General features: G+C 39.1%; 2 protein-coding genes across 22 annotated transcripts in view; one reads left to right on the top strand and one right to left on the bottom strand.

Annotated features, from left to right (window-relative positions):
- The window catches only part of LOC138825052 (uncharacterized), a 54,464-nt gene extending 42,913 nt beyond the window's left edge, over positions 1–11,551 (bottom strand). For 4 of the 13 annotated variants that reach the window (XR_011371314.1, XR_011371313.1, XR_011371315.1 and 1 more), the window contains exons 1-3: positions 10,923–11,551; positions 10,082–10,738; positions 4,333–4,428 (exon numbers count right to left, since the gene is read on the bottom strand). Coding sequence is in view for 2 of the 13 variants with exons in the window: in XM_070019432.1 (XP_069875533.1) it covers positions 10,411–10,738; positions 10,923–11,473 (879 nt within the window). In the remaining 11 variants the exon portion in view is untranslated. Of the gene's footprint in view, positions 1–2,124; positions 2,171–2,197; positions 2,248–3,898; positions 4,429–7,987; positions 10,739–10,922 lie in introns of those variants that run through there. The other 9 variants (XR_011371319.1, XR_011371320.1, XR_011371317.1 and 6 more) reach the window with 8 other exon arrangements.
- Btbd10 (BTB domain containing 10) overlaps positions 10,736–26,511 on the top strand; it is a 65,426-nt gene continuing 49,650 nt past the window's right edge. For 2 of the 9 annotated variants that reach the window (XM_070019430.1, XM_070019423.1), the window contains exons 1-4: positions 11,151–11,238; positions 11,506–11,591; positions 16,691–16,754; positions 24,698–24,820. The gene's annotated coding sequence lies outside the window, so the exon portion shown is untranslated. Of the gene's footprint in view, positions 11,009–11,150; positions 11,239–11,290; positions 11,309–11,505; positions 11,592–16,690; positions 16,755–22,940; positions 22,957–24,697; positions 24,821–26,511 lie in introns of those variants that run through there. The other 7 variants (XM_070019429.1, XM_070019422.1, XM_070019428.1 and 4 more) reach the window with 5 other exon arrangements.

Raw genomic sequence — 26,511 nt, 5'->3', positions numbered from 1 at the left:
TCTACTGAGGGGCATCTGGGTTGGTTCCATATCTTAGCTATGGTAAATAATGCTGCAATAAACATAGTTGTGCTGGTAGCTTTAGTGTGGTCTTGTTTGTAAACATTTGGGTAAATGCCCAAAAGTGGGATTGCTGGATCATAGGGGAGATCTATGTGAAGTCTTTTGAGGAACCTCCATACTGCTTTCCAAAGTGGTTGAACAAGTTTACATTCCCACCAACAATGAAGTAGGGTTCCTTTCTGTCCACATCCCCTCCAGCATCTGTTGTTATTGGAGTTCTTGATTTTTGCTGTTCTAACTGGAGTGAGGTGATATCTCAATGTTGTTTTGATTTGCATTTCTTTTATGGCTAGGGATGTTGAACATTTCTTCATGTGTCTATTGGCCATCCTTCTTTCTTCTTCAGAGAAGCTTCTCTTTAAGTCTTTCGCCCACTTATTTATTGGGCAGTTGTTTCTTTGAGGATTTGTTGTTGGGTGGTTTAATTTTTTGAGTTCCAAGTATATTTTAGATATGAGACCCTTGTCCGTTGTATGGCTAGTAAAGATCTTCTCCCAATCGGTGGGTTTTCTATTGATCTTGCCAGCTATGTCATTTGCCCTGCAGAAGCTCTGCAATCTTATGCAATCCCATTTGTCCAACCTTTCTTTGATTTGTTGTGCTTCCGGGTCTCTATTCAGAAAATTTCGACCTGAGCCAAGGAGACCTAGGGTTTCTCCTATTCCATCCTGTAATGTTTTCAGAGTGTCTGCTTTGAGTTCAAGGTCTTTGATCCATTTGGAGTTGATTCTGGTGCAGGGTGATATATAAGGATCTAGCTTTAGTTTTCTACATGTAGTTAACCAATTTTGCCAGCACCATTTACTGAAGAGGCTGTCTTTCTTCCATTCTATTGTTTTAGCTTCCTTATCGAAGATTAGGTGGCTATAGGTCTGTAGGTTCATTTCTGGGTTTTCAATTCTATTCCATTGGTCCTGAGGTCTGTTCTTATGCCAATACCAAGCTGTTTTGATTACTATGGCTTTATAGTAGAGTTTGAAATTTGGTATTGATATTCCTCCAGCAGTGTTCTTTCCGTTGAGGAGCGTTTTTGCTATTCGGGGTCTTTTATTGTTCCATATGAATTTTTGGATTGCCTCCTCTATTTCCTTGAAGAATGAGGGTGGAATTTTGATAGGAATCGCGTTGAATTTGTAGATAGCCTTGGGAAGTATTGCCATTTTCACGATGTTAATCTTGCCAATCCAGGAGCATGGGAGGTTTTGCCATTTTTTAAGTTCTGTGTTGATTTCCTTTTTCAAGATTTTAAAGTTTTCATCATAGAGGTCCTTCACTTCTTTGGTTAAGTTAATTCCTAGGTATTTTATTTTTTGTGGGGCTATTACAAATGGAGTTGCTTTCCTAATTTCAGCCACACTTTTCTCATTGTTGGCATATAGAAAAGCCATTGATTTTTGGGGGTTAATTTTATAACCTGCTACTTTGCCAAAGTTTTGAATCAGCTTGAGTAATTTGGGAGTGGAGTCTATGGGATTCTTTAAATACAAGATCATGTCATCTGCAAAGAGGGAGAGTTTTATTTCTTCTTTCCCTATTTGGATCCCCTTTATGTCTGCATCTTGTCTTATTGCTGTAGCTAGGCATTCTAATACTAGATTGAAGAGAAGTGGAGAGAGTGGGCATCCTTGTCTTGTTCCTGAGTTAAGAGGAAATGGCTTTAGTTTTTCACCATTGAGTATAATGCTGGCTGTAGGTTTGTCATATACAGCCTTTATTATATTGAGGAATGTTCCATGGATTCCTAATTTTTCCAGAACCTTCATCATAAAGGGGTGTTGGATCTTGTCAAATGCTTTTTCTGCATCTATTGAGATAACCATGTGGTTCTTATTCTTGCTCCTGTTGATGTGATGAATAATATTAATTGATTTGCGTATATTGAACCAGCTTTGCATCCCTGAAATGAATCCTGTTTGATCATGGTGTATCTGATATTTCTTAAAGGTCCCAGATTGAATGGAATAGAAATTTTATATTTATAAGAAGACAATTTCATGGTTATTTTCATGACCAAATTCTACCAAGTGTGCAGTTTTCCTGTACTCCTCCTCTCAGTACTACCTGAGTAAAAGCCAAAGGCCACCAATCAGGATCAGGAGGCAGATGGTCTTGTTCCTGCTATAGCATGCATGTCCCCTGCCACAGCCCAGTAGTCAGATGCTCAGTACTCTGCCTCATGACAAACTTGTAGACAAAAGAGATTTGGTTATTGTCTTCAGTAAGTCTACCTAATGAGAGAAATGTAAATAGCATATGCATTTTAACTTTGATGAGTCCTCTGAAGAAAAACTGCAGGACACTAGAGGAATGTGAAATACAGACCCCTACTCAATTTATATCAATGCAGTCCAAGGTAATTTTTCTCAAAGATGAAGTATCACAATCTGTGATAAACTGCAGCTAATGCAACTATGGCTTTAGATTTAACTTGAAATTAGATTAAATCAAATAGCAACATGTGGCAGCTGGCCACTTACTAAACAACATAGATCAATGTCACTATAATCTCCTGAATCAGAAAGATGAGTCAAGAGTTAGTCAGGTAGAAAGAATTCAATCTGGGGCTGCAAATGTGGCTTAGTGGTAGAGTGCATGCCTAGCATGCATGAAGCCCTGGGTTCGATTCCCCAGTACCACATAAACAGAAAAGGCTGGAAGTGGTGCTGTGGCTCAAGTGGTAGAGTTAGTTAGCCTTGAGCTAGCCCCAGGTGAAAAAAGAAAGAAAGAAGTCAATTTCCCAGGGAGGTGGTACAGCATCTTCAGAGGCCCTGAACATGGCTGGTTCTGCAAGCTTGGATGATCCCAACCTGATGGCTTCAAAAGGCTCTTGGCCCTATGAGGAAGACAAGGAAATCCACTACAAATGGCAATCCCGTGTGATACACAGGGGGTAGGGGTGGGGGGAGGGGAGCACTGTTTTGCCTAGTGGATGGGAAAGTGGATATGGGAATTTAATGTAAAGTGTACTTTGCCAAACCAGAAGACTATGAACAATTGTGTGGCATCCTGGTATAATCCACCAGGCTTCATTTAATGCACAGATTCAAATCTACTTGTTTAAAGAGAAAGGGATGACATTACAAAATCACTAGAATCCTTAAGAAACAGATTCCAGGTGGTCCTATGAGGACTTAAAGGCTCAGAGGGTCATGTTCTCCTTATCTCAATACTGCCCAAGTAAAAGCCAGAGACCACCCCAATCAATCAGCATCAGGAGGTAGTTGCTCCTGCTATAGAATGCATGTCCCTGTCACAACCAAGTAGTCAGATGTTCAGCACTCTGCCTCCTATCTAGTAACTGCCTTGCTACTGATCCATTTATCTATACCAGCATGTTGACATCCAACTCTCCACATTCATGCTACTAGCAGGAATGGGGTAGCAACACTAAGGACCTTCTTCCTTCTTAGTGTCCCAGGAATTCACAAGACAATCTACATTTCTTCCAGATCCTTTGCTGCAGGTGTCTTCCCTTTTTTACTCTCCAGCTTATGAGACAAGAGTGTGCATTGGAGGGTGGCAAAGACTTGCTTCCTTTATTAGCAGTGTTGCTATATGTCAATTCCTGTGAACTTTCTCTACATGCTGGCCATTTGGGAATAAATCTCCGATTCAGGAGCTGATTATTCCCCTTCTCCTGCTTTCACATTCCTGGCCCTGCAGACTTTGAGTTCTTTGTATCTTCTAATAATTCTTTGTTCTTTTTACATACAAAAAATATGTTCTCCATTTTTCAGAAAGGTTCAAGTCTTTCTATACTTAATTTTGATTATCTTAAACAATGAGTTTTACAGACTAGGGTAAAAACCTTTCACAAATAGGGTAGAAATCTTTTTCCAATTTTGGACCACAAAGTTGTACATTACATTGTTCTATCTTTACTTTCAGATACTGATTCTTCTGGAGTATAATCTGGCACCTAACAAAAGTTACGTTGTTTTTATCTTTTGTGCTTTATAGGGTCAGTTAATATTATAAACATTATGTGTTTATAATTTTATAATTATAAAATTATAATTTGTCATTTTGTAGTCTTTTAAATTCCTGGTTTATACGAGTTTAATTTTATTGTGGGAGCTGAACAATTGTTTCACTGTCCCTACTGAGTTTTTACTTTATGCAAAGCCAGTCTCAAACGATGACTCAGTATTCTCTATATTCTGACATTCCCCCCACCCAATCTCCTGAGTTTCTCCTTGTGCCTTCTAACAGTTTTTGGCCTCATGATTCCCCTTCTCTGTTTGGCATATACAAACGAGTCCTTCTGACCTCTGTCCTTAGAAGTTGAGTTCATGAATATTCATCTCAGATGCTCTTTAGATACTAGCTCTTGGTTACACGAAAAATTCATGGAGGTGGTGGTTTCTGGGAAACATGACAGAGGATGAAAGAAAATTTTAGTTCTGGTTCAATTTCAAGTAAATATCAGCATTTAGAATTAAGACAAGATTTTAAAATCAACCTTAGAAACTCTTGTCAATATTACAATAGGTTGGGTGTGTTTCATTCACTATGCTCCTCCTTTTGGGCTGAGATCCCAAGTCTCCTTTAGAGTATGGTGTCCAAATTTTAGCTCTTGTATTTTTTTTTTGTCGGTAGTGGGGCGTGAACTCTGGACCTGGACACTGTCCCTCAGCTCTTCAGCTCAAGGCTAGCACTCTACCACTTGAGCCACAGCACCACTTCTGGCTTTTTTTTTCTGCTTATGTGGTACTGAGGAATTGAACCCAGGGCCTCATGCATGCGAGATAAGCGCTCTACCACTGAGCCACCTTCCCAGCCCACCTCTTGTAGTTTCTTCGATACAGATCTTAATGTTATATGCTGTCACCTCTCTTGGGTTCTCAGGCCATTAGTGGGTAGAGCGACTTTCATGTAAACACATTCTGGAAGTGTGTGTTTAAAATCACTAGAGAAGTTGAAAAATGAATATGTTCCTAGGTCACAGTTTAAAAAAACCTTGCATACTACCACAATAGTACAGTCCCAGCAAATATGAAGTTCCCATACCAGACCCATGGATCTAAAGATTCTTGTAAAGTCCTATCTGACATGCCAGATTCTCTACAAATCTACAGACCATTCTGCTGCTCCTCCCACTTTTAATTTCAATTGTGTCTGCCACAAGTGAAGGGGGAGGTCAGCACACACATAGCAGAAATGAAACCTCAGGATTCTTTGAGTGTTCCATCTGGATATAGCCACATTAGACACTCTGCAGATCATTGGAAAATGAGGGAGTTATCTATGGCTCTGTGAACATAGACTCTCGGCATGCATCTGTAACATGCTTAGCCCAGGCATTCAGTACTTGGATTTCTAGGGCCGTGTTGATGAATCTTCTGGATCCAAGATATGTTAAGACACAGCGGACAGGTAAAAAGGCCATTCTGTCTGTTCCTCTCCAAAAGGCCTGAGGCAGATGGAGTAGAATGAGAAAAGGAATATCTGATTACAGATATGTACCACATAAGGATTGTTTGGTCAATATAAATGATTGTAGCTCCATAAGGGTATGACAGAACTGATGATCCTTTTTAAGAATTAAAAAAATTTTTTATATTGTTAATATAAAGGTGATATATAGAAGGGTTACAGTTTCATAAGTCAGGTAATTTCCTTTTGGACGTCATTCCTTCCTTTGCCCTCCTTCAGTTTTTCCCTCCTGTCCTCACCCACAAATTGTATAGTTCATTTTCAACATAGTGTCTACTGAATATCACTGAGAAGTGAAAATTCTTATTACCAGTATTAAAACTTTATCTTTGTGTTTAGTTATTCATAAAACACAGCACCTACAATTGACTGCAGCCATCAGTACATTAACATGCTGCAGGTTTGTAATCTAGGAATAAAAGGACATTCCTTATAGCCTAGATGCAGTAGGCAATATTACTTAGGTTTGTGTGTGTTCATTATAGAATAAGGACTTCACCTAACAATACTTTTATATCTTTAAGCAACATTTAACTAAAATTTAAGCAGATTTTTTTTTCTTATCTCTTGTGCTGTGACCACCAAGTCAATGTGACAATTCTGTTTTACATTCTTGTGGGGACTGCTGCTCTTTAAATATGTTTCCCGTGAAGGCATTGCCTCAATTATAATTATATTGTTTCTTAAGTTACCAAGATTGAAATTTTCTATTTTGCCATCTTGCTAACATCCTAGTATAGGTTTGTTATTGAGCTTTATTTGTGGATTCTATTTTGAGATATTTGTCTGTTCCTGAAATACAAAGTGTTGGCACCTGCACAAATCCTTTTTTTTTCTATTTATTTTTTTAAATTTTTTTGTGAACACACTGTACGCAGGGGTTACAATTACATGGGCAGGTTAATGCGTACATTTCTTATCAAGCATTGCAGCCTCCTCCTTTGTTTACCCTTCACATCCCTTCCCAGCCTCCTCCTCCACCCCCCCCATCCCCCCCCCCCAATCCTATTTTATAGACATTTACTATCACACTTCACTTACCTCTTTTACCTACAAGGATTTCATTATGATATGTGCCTAGAAATATATTATGTGGATCTTACAGTATATGCATCTTCACCTTTGTTAGCAGATACCAACCTATCTTCCCAAGTGGTTGCAGCATTTGCTTTTGTCCCCGCATTATATTCTTTTACTTAAAAAACTAAAAATTTTTTGCAAGTCTAAAGATTATCTTTTCTTTAAATTTCATGTCCTAGGTTACTTATGTGGTTTGAAACAAGGTCTTGTTGTATAGCCCAGGTTGTCCTCAAATTTACATTTTTCCTGCCTTAGTTTCGAGAATGGTGGGATTACAGATATGTACCCTCATACATAGCTGGCCCAGTTCTCTTTGTTATGCTGTTTATCTTTTACTATTGATTTATAAACATCTTTTATGAATTCTGAATAACCTCTTTTAAGTAATCTGTTTCTGTGATTTGAATGTAGTCTTTCAACAATTTGAAGCTTGATCCCTAGAGTAATGATGTTGAGAGGTTAAAACAGTTAAGTGATAGAGTGTAGTGAGAAGTAATTAGGAAGTTGAGAACATAGTCCTTTGAAGGAATTAATGTGGTTCTCAAGAACTTGATTCATTCTTACAGGAGGGGGTGTTGTGGAAGTGCAATTATGGATCCTCCTCTTTATTTACTTTCTATTTTTTGCCATGTGGACTCTGTTTTTCACATGCCCTCTCACCATTTGTCTTGCAATGCTGGGAATTGAACCAAGGCCTTGTATATGCTAGGCAATTATCACTGGACATTTGTAGGACACTTTGAGTCCTTACTTCTCCATAGTGCATTATTTCTCTGCATAACCAGACTTGTTTTCCTTTTGTTATTACCTATGCATCTTGTTATCAGAATATATATATCAGCAATATCTGCATATCTCAGTATTCTTAGAGTAGTATCTATATAGTATTTGCTGAACAGGGATAGAATTCCTTGTGTGCGTGTATAGTTTTCCTGTTCCTCTCATTAGTTGGCAGGATACAAACTTTGCACTACAAAGAAATCTAGGCTCCAAACCTTTTTTCTTTAAAAAAATTTTTGGGATGGGGTGGAAGCAGAACAAGTGCTCTATCAGTGAGCTGGACCCCTATGCCCAATTCCTATGCTTTAAAAGTAGCCTCTTGTTATGCATGGTAGCCATGCTTGCAATTCTAGCACTCATGCTAAGGTAGAAATATCAGTTTGGGCTAGTGAAATTTTGTTTAAAAAGTAAGACTCTCATATGAATTGTTAATTTACAAAATTATTCAACTTTAGGCTACCTTATCCTCTGCCTTGAAACCATTTTTATTTACCATGTTATAATGTAGGCAATTGTGGAGATCAAGCTGTGCCCTGGGCTAGATATTCTACATTGAATAGAACAGTAGCTTTTAGAATGTATCTTATCATGAGTAACCCCATTTTATGAAGCAGAAGTTTGCTTATTTATTTTATTTTGGTATGGTCATTGGAGCTTGAACTGAAGAGCCTCCTGCTGCTGTCTGGGCTCTTCCATTCAAGGATGGTGCTCTACCACTTGAACAATGCCTCTGGTTCGTTTGCTCAATTTTGAGTACAAATACTGAGGAAGAATGACTGCATTGTTTGTGCAAGCCACCAATCACCATTTATTCAGCTTAAATCAAAAGGTACAAACTGATAACTTACTTTCATAGATAAAAAATTTACCATCTATGAATTCAATCATTATGAACATGTAAATGCAGGGGCATATCAAAATCATTCCAGAGGAACTTAAGTCTGTGAGTTTATCAAATATAACAAATAAATGTAATCACTTCATCTGGATCAGATTAAAGAAGGGACACTTAACATTGGTGAATATAATCACCTACCAATCCCTCACTATATAATCACTATCAATTCCCCTACTGTATGACTCACAGGATCAGCAGGTGACAAACTCCTGTCACCAGAGTCCGGTTTGATATAGCCCACTGAAACTGCCATTGTGCCAAGCTCTGAAACTTGGATGAGTTCTGTGCCTTGAACCAACTCTGTTTTGGCATCTCTGATCCTGAACAGTTATGTGACTGGGATCATAATATTAATGTCTACATACCACTTGCAATGACTGCATTTTGATCAATTCTCTGGCTCTTATCTTCAGTAAGACTCCTTTGAGCCTCACAGCTGCTTAAATCCTCTTATCTGTAACTGGTATATTTCTGTGAAGTTTAATGGATGATCTGAGAGTTAATATCAGTAACAGATTGTGATGGGATAAAAAGAACCTGTGTTTGTCAATGACCACAAGAACCAAGTGAAATCAAGAATTCTTGGTGACTTAAAAGTCTATAAAATTGACACATCTTATAAATTTGTTTTCCAATAAGTTTGGACACTGGGAAGATACAAATATGTCTATGTTGCTGACATAATTTACAACAGCAACCACACAAACTTGTTAATTCATTACTTCTATATCAAACTGCTGGTTTATAAGATTTGTAAATTTATTTATTTTTTTGGGGTCTGGTCGTGGGGGCTGAACTCGGGCCTGGGCTCTTCAGCTCAAGGCTAGAGCTCTACCACTTGAGCCACAGTGCCACTTCCGGCTTTTTTCTTTTTCCTTATGTGGTGCTGAGAAATGGAACCCAGGGGCCTCATGCATGAAAGCAAGCTCTCTATCACTGAGCCACCTTCCCAACCCAAGATTTGTAAATTATTGAATAAAACAAATTTGTGGTCTGAATCCATGGCACTACATATATATTAATACATGCAAACAGTATTTGAAAGTTCTCAGTTAAAGTGAATAGGAACTTTACTCGATTTTTCTTTCCCCTTTCTCCCTTTTTGCCTCCCTCCCTTCTCCTCCTTTCCTCTTCTCTATCCTCTCTCATTTCCCATCTTTCTCTTTCTGAATAACTGTATGACATGAATTCTTTGTATCAAACCTTTCGTTATTTTTCTTGGAAAATTCCTAGAACTTGAACTAGAAGTTTTTTGTGGTCCTATTAAGTGCTGGGCATTTTTTGAATGGAGTCAAAAGTGTGTGTGTGTGTATGTGCTCATATAAATAAATATTTACTTACAGGGATATTTTTAGCAGCTCTGTGATCTATCAAAGACTTTCTTTAGAACATGAACAGATATATTGAAATAAGGAAATAATCCACGTTTGACAGACCTTATTATGCCTAGCTTGTGCTTTAGACTTATCTCCTTTGAGCATAGCTTGCAGGAGAAAATATTGATGAGGTTGTTGTTAGGCTTTTTTGTTGTTGGATTTTGTGTGTGTGATTTTTGGCTTGAGGATCTGTATTGCAGAGTTTCCATTGTACATTTTTCAAAGATTATTGGCAATAACAATTTGATACGCGATGACAAAAACCTTTGCTTTCCTTTGGTCTCTGACAGAATGCTTACAATTTGCCCATCTCAACTGCTCCTATGTTTAACAGTAAATATCGGTTTGGAAAGTTATCACATGTGGAAAACGGGGGAAATTCTCCTCCGAACTAAACAATGATTAAAGGATTGGCAACAAAGTTATTTCCATAAATCTGTTTCCATACCAAAATTACGTAAATCAGGTTCTCTTCCTTTATTTTGTCCCTTTGCAAGGCGAAAACTTTTTACTCATCTTTGCAGCTTCAATGTCTTCCTCTGGTAGTGGTTCTCTTCACCGTGGCAGGTGGAGCCTGTGGAGTTAACTACGCATTCTGCTCACAAGGCTCCCAGGGGCAGCAAAGTCTTTAGCAAAACGTAATAGGATTAGGGATTTCCCTGTGGCTCTTCTCCCCAGGACACGAACTTGCCTTTCATAATGCACATTTGGCACTGGGCAGGCTCCGGACCAGCCGGGCTGAAGCTTTGGGTGGGGGGAGAGGGGGCGGGGACCTCCTCACTGGGGCACGGTTCCCGTCAGGTGGGCCCTCGACGTCCCAATCCGCAGGTGCTTCAGCGGGAACACCGGCTCCCGCCAACTGAACGTCCGCGTGGGGAAGTGGAGCTGGTGGCTCAGAGCGGTAGAGGTTAGCGTTGAGCGAACGAGCTCAGAGACGGCGCCCGAGTTCCAGCCCCACGACGGAAACAAACTCCAAACCAGACAAAACCCAAGCCCGGGTGGATTCCAGAGGAAGAGGGCGCGCCCTTTGGGACCACAGCCTTCCATCGGGTCCCGTCTGTCCCCGCGCGCTCCAAGGCCCCGCCGAGGCGATTCGGGGCTTACCCTGCCGAGGGAGGGGCGGCGGACGAACCAACTCGGCGCTGGAGACCAGGCCTGCCCTTCCCCGCCCCCCTTCCCCCCGGGAAGTCGAGGGGGCTGAGTGGGACTCAAAGCCGACGTCGGTGAGGAGCGGGTCGCACGAAACTTCCCGCCGCTCCGCCAACACGGCTGGTGGACGGCCGACTCACCTCAGGCCCGCCACTGCCTCCACTGCCTTCGCCCTGAGCTTCCCACCCACCTGGGGCGGAGAGTCGCTCATTCTCGCGAGAACACGGTGAGCCTCGCCTCTTCGAATTGCGGGCTCTCGCGAGAAGAGGCTGAGGAGCCGGCCAGCAACCTGCCGGGGGCAGCTCTGGGTAGGCGCAGCCGCCCAAGTGGCCGCCTGGTAACCAGCCACCCCGGGAAGGATTCCGTTGACGGGGCAGGGGTGGGGGGGTGCGGCGGAAGGCGTCACCGACGCGGCTCTTGCTTTGATCCTCCGTGACCGCCCAGGAGAGACTACAGGTTCGTCGGAGAAGGGGCTCCTGCCGGCGAGCGCCGTGGGGGCGGCGCGGGAGGTCTGGCTGGCTGGCGGGTGAGGGAGGAAAGAGGGGCGGAGTGCGTGAGAGTCGGGGCCGGGGCCGAAGCGCGGGCGGGAGCGGGGGTGGCGTGCTGGGCCTCGGCGGCGGGCACCCAGCTCCGAGAAGCAGAGGTGGGACTGCTTTTGCGGTTGGCAGTGCGGAGGCCTTTCGCCGGGCATGAAGGCGATTCCCCCTCATCCTTCTTTTCCAGGGCAGAAGAACCGTGTGCCCCGCCCCTTTCCTGTCATCCTGGGCCTTGGCCGCGACCGCCTGAGGGGGGCGCATCACAATAGCGCGGTGAGTACTTTTCCTGGGGGGGGGGGGGGTTGGGGTGGGGGGGCAAGTCTCCCTTTCAGTGAAGAGGAGACACCCCCCCCCCAACACACAGACAATCATGTGCTGGCGTGGTTTTGTGTGCTCAGACTTGCACGTTGTGGTGAAAGCTTTGTTTCCCCAAAACTTGTAGAGAAAAGGTTCTGATTTCTTTCCTCTTCAGATACAAGTGCCCTTAACACCACCTCCCTTAGCGTGGGGGAGAACTTAAGACCTTACTAATTGGTTAGTAAGTGTGATTAGTGTTTATGAGTCCTGACCCTAACCAATTGTGTATTTCTCTTCTTAGTGTTTTAAGTCCATGATAGTAGTCCACACATGCTGAAGATAGTCCCATTTGGCTTGTCACTCGGTGCCTTTCGCATATGAAATTCTTTGAGGAATCTTTATGTTTTGTTTTGTTTTGTTTTGTTTTTTAAAGAACAACTCTAAATGAAGCAGCACAATATAGTGATTTTATTTGGACCTTTGATTTCCTGCTATCCATTCCTTCTATCCAATTTTGTCACTTTTTTTCTTCTTCTTAAATTTTTTTTAACTGTATTTTTTTTGTCTTTTCTTTTTTGGTACTGGGGATCAAACCCAGGACGTTGCACTTGCTAGGCAAGCGCTTTGCCACTGAGCTACATCCCAGCCCTCTTCTTCTTAAATTTTAGAGAAGGGTTTAAGGATAAATTTTCAACGAAAAAGCCTATGGAAAATTTTAGCGAAAAGATAAACATGTAGGCATATGGGCTAAACGAGTTTCAGTATTGGAGAGAGCATCCCAGGATTGAAATTTGTTCTTGAAACCCAAGAACTGAAGTGTCATTTGTACATCAAGCAGAAAGTAGTAGAAAATACTTGAGAAATGATTTGATGGTAGATTACTGGTAATAAAGTGTGTGAAGAGACTTATTTTTGAAGGTGTAAATGTATTTGATCAATATCCTAAACATTTCTTAAGAGTTAATGAATTAACTGAAAGTGATATGCATAAAGGAAAAGGAGGATGGGAGATTCTGAATACTGGCCTGTGGTAAGGAACTAAAATGTTAAACTTTTGGTATCATAGCAGTGTTTTTGAGTACTTAAACCTTTTTCTTTGACTCTCAAACAAGCTTTCAGATGGACTTGTGGCTTTGTGTATATTATCCCCCTAACCATCTGTTTTGTTCTATTGCATTTTTTTTTGGGGGGGGGTCCGGTCGTGGGGCCTGAACTCTGGGCCTGGGCACTGTCCCTCAGCTCTTCAGCTCAAGGCTAGCGCTCTACCACTTGAGCCACAGCGCCACTTCCGGCTTTTTTCTTTTTGCTTATGTGGTGCTGAGGAATCGAACCCAGGGCCTCAGGCATGCGAGGCAAGCGCTCTACCACAGAGCCACCTTCCCAGCCCCTCTATTGCATTTTTTATTCAAGGTGTTATAAATTGTTTTATTTTTAATTATGCAATCATAAACAACTAAGTTTTATTTTGTGGCCTTTTACATTTAGATAAATTAATGAAGTGTGAAAGATCTAGAAAGTATTATTCACCTTTCATAGGTGATAGGTTATAAGACTCAAACCCACATGCCTTCAAGGTACTGGACAGGTAATGAAAATGTGATGTTTATTAGAATGTTCAGGTTTTGTCTAAGAGAGTCTTCCAGTATTGAGGGCTACCTGATTAGTTCTGTATATGAATATGGTCTTTTAGCCTTTTTAACCTTCTCAGAGAGTACAGGAAATCTAGATTTTTTTTTTTTTTTTTTTAATGAGAATTTATGTTTTTTTTTTTTTTTTTTTTTGTTGGTCGTGGGGCTTGAACTCTGGGCCTGGGCGCTGTCCCTCAGCTCTTCAGCTCAAGGCGAGCGCTCTACCACTTGAGCTACAGCGCCACTTCCGGTTTTCTGGTGGTTTATTGGAGATAGGAGTCTCACGGTCTCTCCTGCCCGGGCTGGCTTTGAACCGCGATCCTCAGATCTCAGCCTCCTGAGTAGCTAGGATTACAGGCGTGAGCCACCAGCGCCCGGCCCGGAAATCTAGATTTTTATGTGTAGTCCCTTTTAAATATTATGACAGCTAGTTGAAATAATTAAAATAATTTTATGTGAGCCCAATCAAATGCACACCTGTCTATAATTGCATTCTGATTTCTAGGACCTGTGTTATTGATCCGGTGTAATCATTTTTGTTTTGTTTTCGGTTTTGTTTTGTTTTCGGTTTGCGTCAGTTGTGGGCTTGAACTCTGTTCAAGCTGAGTGCTGTTCCTAGAGCTTTTTCTCTCAAGGGTAGTGCTCTACCACTTTGAGCCACAGTGCCACTTCTGGTTTTCTGGTGGTTAATTTTAATTGGAGGTAAGAGTCTCACTGACTTTCCTACCTGGGCTGGCTTTGAGCCACAGTCCTCAGATCTCAGCCTCCTGAGTAGCTAAGATAATAGGCATGAGCCACAGGCACCTTGCTTGTAATAAGTTTTTAACTGGAAATAAAAAGAGGCATACATATGTTAATTAGTTTGGAATTTCAAACTGTTGGAAGACTTAGGGAAAGCTGTCAAGTCTAATTGAAACCAGTTGATAGGTTTAGTAGCCTTTAAACACATTGGGACAAATTGAACTGGAATTTCCTCAGAAGTCTCTCCACACTTTTAGTTTTTGTGGTTTATTACCTATAGTAACCAATGCCTAAAAATATTAAATGGAAAGTTCCAGATTTTTTTTTTTTTTTTTTTTTGCCGGTCATGGGCCTGAACTCTGGGCCTGGGTTCTGCTCAGCTCTTCAGCTCAAGGCTAGCGCTCTACCACTTGAGCTACAGTGCCACTTCCAGCTTTTTCTGCTTATGTGGTGCTAAGGAATCGAACCCAGGGCCTCATGCATGCAAGGCAAGCACTCTACCACTGAGCCACCTTCCCAGCCCCCCCAGAAATAGTTTTTACATTTCAAATTGCATGCTATTCTGAGCAACATAACGAAATCTTGTGACTTCCCCTTTGTCCTTCTTGGGATGTGAATTTGCACTGTATATGCTACCCATCCCTCAGTTACAGTTATGTTGGCTATTAGAGGGATTGTTAAAGAACCCTTATTTTACTTAACCCTTAAGTGTAAGAATAATGATCCTGACAATTCAGATATGATGAAAAGCCAGAGAGTGCTTCCTTTAAATTGAAAAAAAAATAAAGTTCTTGGCTTTGTAAAGAAAGAAAAAATTGTATGGTTGTTGAAATAATAAGGTGGTTAAGATCTAAAATAAAATATTTTGAGGAGTTGAGCGCTGGTAGCTCTCGCCTGTAATTCTAGTTATTCAGAAGACTGATCTGAGGATCATGGTTGAAAGCAAGCCTGGACAGTAAAGTCTGTGAGACTCTTATCTCCAGTTAACCACCAGAAAACCAGAAGTGGCACTATGAATCAGAGTGGTAGAGCACTAGTAGCCTTGGCAAAAGTGCTCAGGGATAGTACCCAGGCCCAGAATTCAAGCCCCAAGATCAACCCCACCCCCCAAAAAATGTATATATATATATATTTTTGAAAGGCTATCTTTACATCTTTTATTACAATATATTTCCACCATTGTTTTATAACAATAGTTACGTTAGTTATTGTTAATCTTTACTGTACTACCTTAAAAGTTAAACTTTATATAGGTATTTGTGTGTTTAAAAATTGTGTGTGTGTGTGTGTGTGTGTGTGTGTGTGTGTGTGTGTGTGTGTGTGTGTGTTTCATTTGGTACTACCCAAAGATTCAGACATCCATTCAGGTATATCCATTCAAGTCCACCATCCAGGTAGGCTTGAAGCATATGCCCCCAATATTGGGGGGATACTATATTAATATTTTAACTGTGGAAATAACTAAAGAAAAACTTCTCAGTATTTATAGTTTAAGTTAGAATTTAGGGTGAAGTTGATTTATAACTGTCTTGTAAAACACACTGGTTCATTTTTAAGTTTTTATTATACTTGCAGTTAATGTGTAATATTAAAGCCCTTTACAATCACTTTAGTGTTTGAATGTTTATATTGTTTGCTGTATTAGTCCACATTTTTTACTTGGGTATTAACTTTTACTCGATGAAATTCTCATCTCCTGGAAGATGGGGAGGGGGAGTTTTGGAAAGGGATGAGGCAAATATGATGTGAAGGAAACACTTCTGTGCCTCTTGTCTTTATTGTCCATTAAAAGATTATATTTTTTGTAACAATAGATACTTTATGATTAGAGTTTGTGCCTTATATAAATTAGAGTTGAATGATACTGTGGGATTGAACCTTGGATTAAAACTCATTTATTTATTAGTTGGAAGTACTTTAATCACATAATCTGATTCTTGCCTAGTTGGGTTGTGGAAAACAGGCATTTTGGAAGTAAGAACTAAGAAAGAGATAGACCTCAGAGATAAGACAGACAGACAGACAGACAGACACACACACACGCAAGCACGCACGCACGCACGCACGCACACACGGCAAAGTGAGGGAACTAACTAGAGGTGAGGATAAGAAGAATTTAGATGGGGAATAGAATTTTGAAAAGGAAGCCAGTTAAGTACCTTTTTGTCTTCTGTGCAGTTTTACAAAGAGGACTGACTTACAAGGACTAAAGGACTTAACTTTATCATAGTTCATGCAAAGACTACATAGGATACTTAAAAAGAATCAGGACATCTTTGGGAATTTACAGACTTCTTCCTTTTTTTTTTAGAGATACTAGCTAGGCTAGTATCTCTAATCCCTGTCTCTCTGGAATAAGAGGTAAAAGAGGAGGAATTATTATTGTCATTGTTATATGTTCCTTTTTGAGAGTTCTAAAAACCTTTTGAGAGCTCTGTTTAGTATTTGTGAAGACTGAGCTTGTTGAGGGAGTGGAACGCCATCATTTTCCTTTCCCAGTGTTTCTACAGTGACTTGTAAACCAGGAAGTTCTTTCCTGGAAGTAGCTTTCTGCCACTACCTCTTCTCAGCCTCTGAAATATCCTCCCAAATAAGAATCTGGAGAAACTAGGAGGAGGAATTGACTATATTTTTCTTGATGCCTTCCAGTTCTGTTTTTGGAACTCCAAATTCTTAGGATATATTTTCTATTCATCTGTATGGTAGGTTTATTGAACTTACTGGACCCTTATACGAGAGAAGGAAATGGAACCCCTACAGTTATAACTGGGTAAGTTTAATTTATAGTTGAAGTAATCAAAAGCTTGGCTTCATTTCATTTATATTTTTGTTCTTATTTGCTAAATTCCTTTATTTTCTTCTTTTGTTGGTTCTGAACTAAAGGGAAAGGGGGAAGAAGTAGTTACGATGTTTGTTATTGGAGGAAAAATTAGAGGTTGAGCCATCCTAATCTTAAAATCATTTCAGAAATGCTCTAAAAATCTATATGTTACTCAGCATTGACATGGCATCACAAGACTGATGATTCAGTGTACACAAACTTTGTTTCATGTGTAAATTAGATAAAATTATTGTACCTACAGGCTATAAGTTACAAATGAATGTTGTGTTTAGATTGGAGTCTTATTTCCAAAATAACATATTACGTGTATGTAAATATTCTGAAAAATCCAAAAAGTCTGAAATTTGAAACACTAATGATGCCAAACATTTCAGATAAGGGTACACTCAGCTTGAGATACACTCAAACTTGTTTTATAATTTTATTTTTTTCTGTAGGGCTTAAGCTAATGTTGCATTTACACTACTATGTTAGTTTACTTTGGGAACCTTGAAACCTACACCTACCTTACTAAGAAGCTAGCAAACTAGAACTCATAGGTGGCTAATTAGAATTCAATGAGATGCTCACTGGGAGAGGACTAAGAGGTTAATGTTAAATGTTAAGTATAGGTAGTGGGAGTACAATGAACCAAGTATTGCTTTCAGTACATTTTGGATTGGAGTTGCTTAATTTACAGTGTTTGCAAATATTCCAATATCTGAAAAACTTGAACATGTGAAACACTTTGAATACTCAACCTGTTTGAAAATAGTAGGATGTAACAAGCAATGAGTTTATGTTAAACATGGCACCTTATATCACAGATTCTGAAGATTTTAAGATATCTTTGTCAAAAAAGCATCCTTTTTAAAACTTGTCAGTAGTAGAATTTTTCTGTTTAAAAATGTTGTTACCATATTACATAGTACAATTAGCCATTGGTATCTGAGAGGATTAGTGCTCCCCTCTCCAATCTTTAGTGATAGAAACCATCAAATGCTCAGCTCTCGTATATAAAATGGAGTAGTATTTGCATATAACTTATACATAATAAATCTTTCCATATACTTGAAATCATTTCAGAAATTACTTAAAATACCTATTACAATGCAAATGTTATACAAGTAGTGGGAATAATGACAAGAAAAGTCTATATAATCCTCATGGGTATGAGGATTGAATCATGATGAAATGTGAGAATACTGAGTGCTGCCTATTAATTTTTATCTTTGTGATTCAAATGAGTGATCTATTAGTATTTCTGATTACAAACTGAAATTAACATTCAGTATTTAGCTGGAATGAGATGAGATTTTTGTCACAGTGAATCACTGATTGAAGTACTACTTGGTTAGAAACTATGAATATTTTTCTAAGGTCATTTAAAATTGTACTACTTTCCTGTTAGGAATGTGTCATTTGGGAACATTTAGATCTGAGTTTAAAGCCCACTGTTTGCTCTATGATATTTAAGTTGCTTAACTTCTCTAAGCCATTTTTCTCTCACATGGAAAAGACGTGAAGCAAAAATTTTCTGGAATTTTTCTTAAAGTATCTAACAATGCTATATAAATAGTAAAATGATGTATAAATTCAAGTTTTGAGAATTTTTTTGTTCTCTGTTTATGTCCAGAAAATAGTTTTCTGCATCATTGCCTCATACTCTTCAGTCCCTCTACTTCTAGTGACTTTGAGACACATTCATCAGATCATATTGATATCTACCAGTCTCATTTGGAGGGGACAAGTTCAGTGGGCCATTTACAGCCCAATAGGGAACTCTTGTTTCCTATGGTGGCTTTCATTTACTTATATTTGGTTTTCTATGTAATTTAAGTGCCAGGTGGAAAAATAGCAGAGAAGAGAGAATAGATTACAGAGAGATGGTATAGCATTTAAAAAGTCATCTATGGGGTGGACTTCTGTGGCTCATGCCTGTAACACTAGTTACATTTTCATAATAACCAGAAAAAAAAACTAATCGAGAAGTCTGATACAAGTGGTAGAGATTGAAGAAGAAGGAAACCAAGAGAATTTAAGGGCCGAAATTCAATCCACAGTTCTGTGCTCCCTCCCTGCAAAAATAAGACATTTATTGGGAAACTATTATCTGCATCTTAAAAATGAGCATTTTTTTTGGGGGGGGGGGTCTGGTCATGGGGCCTGAACTCTGGGCCAGGGCGCTGTCCCTCAGCTCTTCAGCTCAAGGCTAGCGCTCTACCACTTGAGCCACAGCGCCACTTCCGGCTTTTTTCTTTTTGCTTATGTGGTACTGAGGAATCGAACCAGGGCCTCATGCGTGCAAGGCAAGCGTTCTACCACTGAGCCACCTTCCCAGCCCCCAAAATGAGCACATTTTATTGTTTGGCTTATTGCACTTTAAGATCTTTGGTTAATTTTGTTTATAGCTGATGAGTAGAAAATTATCCTGACTTTTCTGTTTGTAGACTACATTAAATGTCAGCTTAAAAATAAAGTTTAAATCCAAGTTCTGGTGGCTCATGCCTGTAATCCTAGCTACTCAGGAGGCTGAGATCTGAGGATCACAGTTTGAAGCCAGCCTAGGCAGAAAAGTCCATGAGACTCATCTCCAGTTAACCATTCAAAGTGACTCTGTGGCTCAAAGTGGTAGAACCCTAACCTTGATCAAAAAAGCTCAGGGACAATGCCCAGTCCCTGAATTCAAGTCCATGACCAACAAATAAATAAAACAAATAAATAAATAATTTTAAACTCAGATGCCTACGAATCTCAAGTACCAAAGTCATATCATATAACTGTTTAAAAATAATTTTTATGCTGCCTACTTTCAGATGAGCATACAAAGTATTTTAAAATTGATGATTGTTCTAAATCAAATACTAGAATTTGTTATTTCTTACAGTCAATCAGATACTAGAATTTGTTATTTCTTAGAATCAAGCAGTGTAATCTGTTCCTTTCATGCTTTTCAAATCTTTTTTGTCATTTTGGTGCCAGTTCTAGGCCTTGATATCAGAGCCTGAGCACTGTCTTTGAGCTTTTTTGCTCACTAATAATGCTCTGTCATTTAAGCCTCAGCTCCATTCTTTTGGTGGTTAATTGGAGATAAACATCTCAAGAACTTTCCTTTCTGGGATAGCTTTGAACAATCATCCTCAGATCTCAACCTCCTGAGTATCTAGGATTACAGGTGTGAGCCAACATTGCCCAGCTCTTCAACTTCTTATTCATTTAGATTTTGTTTTATTGTTTTGACAGTATGAGGGATTCAAACCCAGAGCCTTGAACCTGGAATGCTAGACAATATTCTTCTTGGCCACACTTCCAAGTCCCTTTTAAAGTTTTCTTAGATTATTCTATCTATAATGATTTAGGCATTTAGGAAAATTAAAGGAAGTTCAAACAACATAGATTATATTTGAATTAATATTTATATATGTTAATTGATCATATAATCTTTCTTCATTTAAGACATTATATTCTTTAATACAGAGAGACTATAATGTGTTATATTTAATCAACTCCTTTTTGAAATTTAATGTCTCCAATTTTCTCTGTTGTAAATGCTTTGATAAAAGTAATTTTTTTTGGTCAGTTATGGGGCTTGAGCTCAGGGCCTAAGTTCTGCCCCTGAGCTCTTTCACTCAAGGCTAGAGCTCTACCACTTTGAGCCACAGTTCCACTTCTGATTTTCTGGTGGTTAATTGGAAATAGGAGTCTTAATAGACTTTTCCTGCCCAGGCTGGCTTTGAACTGCAGTCCTTAGATCTCAGCCTCTTGAGTAGCTAGGATTACATACATGAGCCACCAGCACCCAGATGATAAATACATTTTTTTTAAGGATAAAAATTTAAGAGTTCTGTGTCAGAGTATGTGGAATTTTCAAAGTTTATCAATTTATACTTCTACAAACTTGGATACCTACTTTTCTAGTACTTCACCCATCAGTAGTTGTCATTAAAAAACAATATATTGAACATCTGATTTAATTTGGGTTTCCCTTAGTGAATGATGTGAAATATTTATTTCTTCCCCACTTATTTTTGGGGAGAGGGGTCAGTCGTGGGGCTTAAACTCCCATCGTGGGCACTGTCCCTGAGCTCACTATTTTTTTTTTTGGGGGGGGGGTCTGGTCGTGGGGCCTGAACTCTGGGCCTGGGCACTGTCCCTCAGCTCTTCACCTCAAGGCTAACGCTCTACCACTTGAGCCACAGCGCCACTTCTGGCTTTTTTTCTTTTTGCTTATGTGGTGCTGAGGACTTGAACCCAGGGCCTCAAGCATGCAAGGCAAGCGCTCTACCACTGAGTCACCTTCCCAGCCCCCTGAGCTCACTTTTGTTCAAGGCTAGTGCTCTATCACTTTGAGCCACAGTACCATTTCTGGTTTTCTGGTGGTTAAGTGGAGGTAAGAGTCTCACAAACTTTACTGCCCAGGCTGACTTTGAACCACAATCTTTAGATCTCAGCCTCCTAGGTAATTAGGATTACAGTTGTAAGTCACCAATACCCTGCTATTTCTTAATATTGTAATTTGTTAGTTCACAAACTTGTTTCATTTTGTTATTTGTTCACTAATTTAGATTTTAGTTACATACTTAAATTTTTCTCATATTTAAGACTCTGATCTTTAATAGTGTAAAAGTTTTAGTTTGTCACCTATTTTTTGTAATTAAAATATTTTTATGATCTAACCTAATGCTTCTTGAAAGCAGCTCTTTAGTCCTAATTCTAGTCTCTTGGTTTCTCTAGTCTTTGCAGAAAGCTAGCAGTAAATATTCCTATTTCTGATATTAGCAGTGCTTAGATTAAAAGTATTTTTCTTTGGCTAAGCTGTAGCAATTTTTTTTTATCTATCCTGAGAATCAGTTAAATATTTGCCTGTCCATTTTTCTTTTTCCTTTTTTCCTTTTTTTTTGGTCGGTTGTGGGGCTTGAACTCTGGGCTTGGGCGCTGTCCCTCAGCTTTTCACCTCAAGGAGAGTGCTCTACCACTTGAGCTACAGCGCCACTTCCAGTTTTCTGGTGGTTTATTCGATATAGGAGTCTCAGGGTCTTTCCTGCCTGGGCTGGCTTTGAACTGCGATCCTCAGATCTCAGCCTGGTGAGTAGCTAGGATTACAGGCGTGAGCCACTGGCACTCGACTTTTTTTTTTTTTTTTAAGTGACTTTATGTTCTACTTTGAGCTTTTTGGCAATTTGGAATTTGAGAGAGAGAAATAAGAAAGGAAAGTTCTTTGCTAGAACAGCCAAATAATGTTTATAGATAGTATCTATCTTTCTATCTCTTAGTGGTTTGAAACGTACCACAAAGACTCACCAGTTCCTGGGTAGGATATTGGATAGGTTGTGTGTTAAAGATGAAAGATAATATAAAATGGTGGGAAAAAGCCACTAAATTTTGTGGATCTCATCCTGCTTATTAAAGTAAGTATTGAAATAAGCCTCAATTCTTTGGATTGTAAAAAAAGTTTTCATTTTGTTAAAGTAGAATATTGCCTTTAATACTAAATCACTAAGACATCTAATGTCTTTGTTGGCCAGATTTTTATCTTAGGAGAAGTTTAAAGTTCTGTAAGAAGTAGCATTTACAACAAAAAATAACTTCTTTATTGGTGAAGGTTCCAATATTCTTGCAACTGATGGCAGATATGGTAGCTACTATCCATATGTGAGACTAAGTTAATTAAAAAGGAAAATGAAAATTTTAGTTCTTTAATTGTAGTAGCTACGCTTCATAAATTAATGTGGCTAGTGGCTGCATTTTAGCACTGTACACATTTTTTTGGGGGGGGGTCTGGTTGTGGGGCCTGAACTCTGGGCCTGGGTGCTGTCCCTCTGCTCTTCAGCTCAAGGCTAGCACTATACCACTTGAGCCATAGCGCCACTTCCGGCTTTTTTTCCTTTTTGCTTATGTGGTGCTGAGGAATCGAACCCAGGGCCTCATGCATGCAAGGCAAGCTCTCTACCACTGAGCCACCTTCCCAGCCCGTGGCTGCATTTTACACAGTGAAAATATAGAACATTTCCATTATTACATAGAATTCTATTGAGGAGGATCACAGTCTAGAACTTGAATCATATTTAGAACCTTTTTCTAGTCTATTGAGTTGATGGAAGATATACAATCAAAAAATCTGAAAGTAAGTATACAATCAAAAAATCTGAAAGTAAGTAATCTGAAGGTAAGGAGAATATCCCTGTAGTTCAAAATGCAGTAGTATAGTAAAGATTATATGAAAAAAAAAAAGTATCATGGAGGAAAAGAAGAAAGTGCTGTTTGAGTCTTTTGTTTAAAAGATGTAACTTCTTAGAAGTTGGATGTAATCTCCTTTAATTTTAGGTACTTTAGCAGCTTACATAGGATTTGCCTATATTAAAAATATGTCAAGGTGATTTGCTTTAAGGTATTTTTAGTTTTAAAGGAAAAACTTTGGTAATAACAGCAACTATAAGCTGGGCACTGGTGGCTCACGCCTGTAATCCCTAGCTACCCAAGAGGCTGAGATCTGAGGATCATGGTTCAAATCCAGCCTGGGCAGGAAAGTCCATGAGACTCTTATCTTCAATAAACCACCAGAAAACCAAAAGTGGTGCTGTGGCTCAAGTGGTAGAGCACTAGCTTTGAGCAGAAGAGCTGAGGGACAGCGCCCAGGCCCAGAGTTCAAGCCCCATGATGACAAAAACAAAACCAAAAACATAGCAACTATACTATACTAAGCATAGAAAACAAAGTATATTTCTCTAAACAAAAAAGTAATATACTTTCTAGTGAGTTTCAAGAACTTAGCACTATAAAGTGTATTTGGTTACTTAGAAAGCTAATCATTTAGTGCAAGTACTTTGTAAGTGCTTAATTAAGATTGGAAAGGTTATCAAACATTTATTGAGCCACTTGTGTTAAGAAAAGAATAAATGAAAGAAACTATTTTTTTGTGGTGGTTGTTGGTTGTGGGTCTTGAACTCAGGGCCTGGGCACTGTCCCTGAATTCTTTTACTCAAGGCTAGCACTCTACCACTTTGGCCACACTTGCTACTTCCAGTTTTCTAGTGGTTAATTGGAAATAAGAGTCTCACAGAGTTTTCTGGGCTGGCTTTGAACCTTGATCCTCAGATCCTAGTCTCCTGAGTAGCTAGGATTTCAGGCAGGAGCCTGAACAACCTAGATGTGATGATGTTAGAAAGCTGAGGCCAGACAAGTGGATGTTCAAGGCCTGTCTGGGCTACACAATGATACTCAATTTTAAAACAAACCCAATAAAAAGTGAACAAAATTTGAGTAGAAATTCTGCATAGTTATTAATTTTTGGAGGGGAAGAGGTTGTAGTGTAGTGGTAGAGTACTTGTTTAGCATGCACATAAGCCTGAGTTCCATCTCTAGTACTGTAAAAACATGCTATTTCGACTATAACAAATTAGAAAAGGATAGCAGTTTTTTTGTGTGAAGTAAACAGTATTTTTGGAGGGAATTCTTAGGCTCATTTGATAATATCTTTAAAAATTATTTCTCAGGCCGGGTGCCAGTGGCTCACACCTGTAATCTTAGCTACTCAGGAGGCTAAGATCTGAGGATCGCTGTTCAAGGTCAGCCCAGGCAGAAAAATCTGTGAGACACTTATCTCCAATTAACTACCAGAAACTTGGAAGTGGAACTGTGGCTCAAGTGGTAGAGTGCCCGTCTTGAGTTGAAGAGTTCAGGGACAGCACCCAGGCCCAGAGTTCAAGTCCCACAACCAACAAAAAAAGAAAAAAAATCAGAATGCTGTTTCTACTTTCTTGACATGTATTTCCTGAGTGCAGAAATTAAATTATTATTTTTTAATCATTTGAGGGTAAAATTTACATGATTTGTGCTCTGTGTGTTTCTTCCCTCCTTCCCTTCCTCACCTCCCTCCCTTCTTTTATTTCCAGTAAACTACCAAATAGCCAGAAGTGGAGCTGTGGCTTAAGTGCTAACCTTGAGCAAAACAATCCCAGGGACAGTGCCCAGGCCTTGAGTTCAAGCCCCAGGAATGGCACACACATACTAAAAAAGTAACTGAAAGCTAAGACTTTATAAATATTCATTCTTTGTATTTCCTGTGCATTAGTGTATTACATGAAATGCCCTTCAATTTCTTTCATCTTAATTGATGTTACTGTTAAAGTTTATATACAAATTATACAAAGCTATTGGGACACAGAAATAAATTATACTTTGTTCTTGTCCTCAAGGATTTTACAGTTTTGGGAATATTAGGCAGAAACATTCTGCCAATGAATATGTATTAACCATATGCAAAAAATAAAAAACTGCTACATTATATACATATATGTATACTATGCATACATTTTTCTTAAAAATTTTTTTAAAACATTTAAAAAAATTTCTGTAACAGCCTCCAGTATATGTATAAAATTTAAATATAGGGATACAATAAAGAATAAGTTTCTCTTTTAGCATTATTTAGAGGCAACTAGTCATGTTTTTTTTTTATGTGATATCGTAGACATTATTTTAAATCGGCCTTTTGTTTAATACTTTAAAGGGTAAGTCATGGGGCTGGGAAGGTGGCTCAGTGGTAGAGCGCTTGCCTTGCGTGCATGAGGCCCTGGGTTCGATTCCTTAGCACCACATAAGCAAAAAAGAAAAAAGCCGAAAGTGGCGCTATGGCTCAAGTGGTAGAGTGCTAGCCTTGAGCTTAAGAGCTGAGGGACAGCGCCCAGGCCCAGAGTTCAGGCCCCACTACCGGACCCAAAAAAAAAAAAAAAAAAAAGGGTAAGTCATGTTGTTATGTATCAGTAGAGACTGCAAATACTTAACACATTGTATAACTAGTTACTACCTGTCTCTGTAGTTTTGTTCATTTTTCTTTTCCATCTGCTATTGTGCCCATTTAAGTTATTATTTTATTCTTTTCAGTTACAGCTGGATTGCCTTTTTTTAAGGATAGTTTTTCACTTCTGTACTGAAATTCCTTTCTGTTAGTCATCAAAATAATTTTCTTACTTTAGTTCCTTGGATGTGCTTTCCTTTGAATGCTTTAAAAAGTCTTTGCTAAATTGAACATCTTGGCTCACTATTTATTTGCATGTTATGTAGTTTTTTGTTGAAACCTAATTATTATAGAATTATATTCTTTTTGTTTGTTTTTGTTGTTTCTTTAGTACTCAGGGTTTAACTTAAGGGCTTCCCAATCTAGGTGCAGGAAGTTCCTCTTGCATCTATATAATTTGGTGGTCAGCCCAAAATTTGGGCAGAGATAATATTTAGATTCTGAATTTTATCTTCTCTGTAGGTCTTTTCTATCTGAGAATTTCCTTTTAATTTCTGGCTCATCTGCTAATAGTGGTCTCTGTTCTCAGATTAAACAACTTTCTGCTGCTTGAGCTTTGTGTACTAAGGGAATATTCTCTGTTATAACATCATACTCATAGATCTCTTTCCATGGGACTTTCAAAGATAGATTCTTCTATAGTTTGTGTTTCTTTCCCCCTGAGTTTTTTTTTTTTTTTTTTTTTTTTTTTTTTTGTCATCTCTTTCATCTACCTGTGTAATTTATCTGTTATCCAGAAATCTGAGCATAGTTTATGCTCTGACTTTGGGTCTCACTGTTCTGTGATTCTTTTGCTCCTGCTATATCTGCCTTGTATTTCCACATGGACTTGAACTATGTGACTGGTTTCCTTCACCATATTTATGAAGGCACTCAACCAACAATCTTGGAACTGAACTTGTTATCTTG

This window comes from Dipodomys merriami, unplaced genomic scaffold (assembly GCF_024711535.1).
Source record: "Dipodomys merriami isolate MVZ:Mamm:240054 unplaced genomic scaffold, mDipMer1.0.p SCAF_133, whole genome shotgun sequence".
Classification (NCBI taxonomy): domain Eukaryota; kingdom Metazoa; phylum Chordata; class Mammalia; order Rodentia; family Heteromyidae; genus Dipodomys; species Dipodomys merriami.
This window is presented reverse-complemented; position numbering and strand designations above follow the sequence as displayed.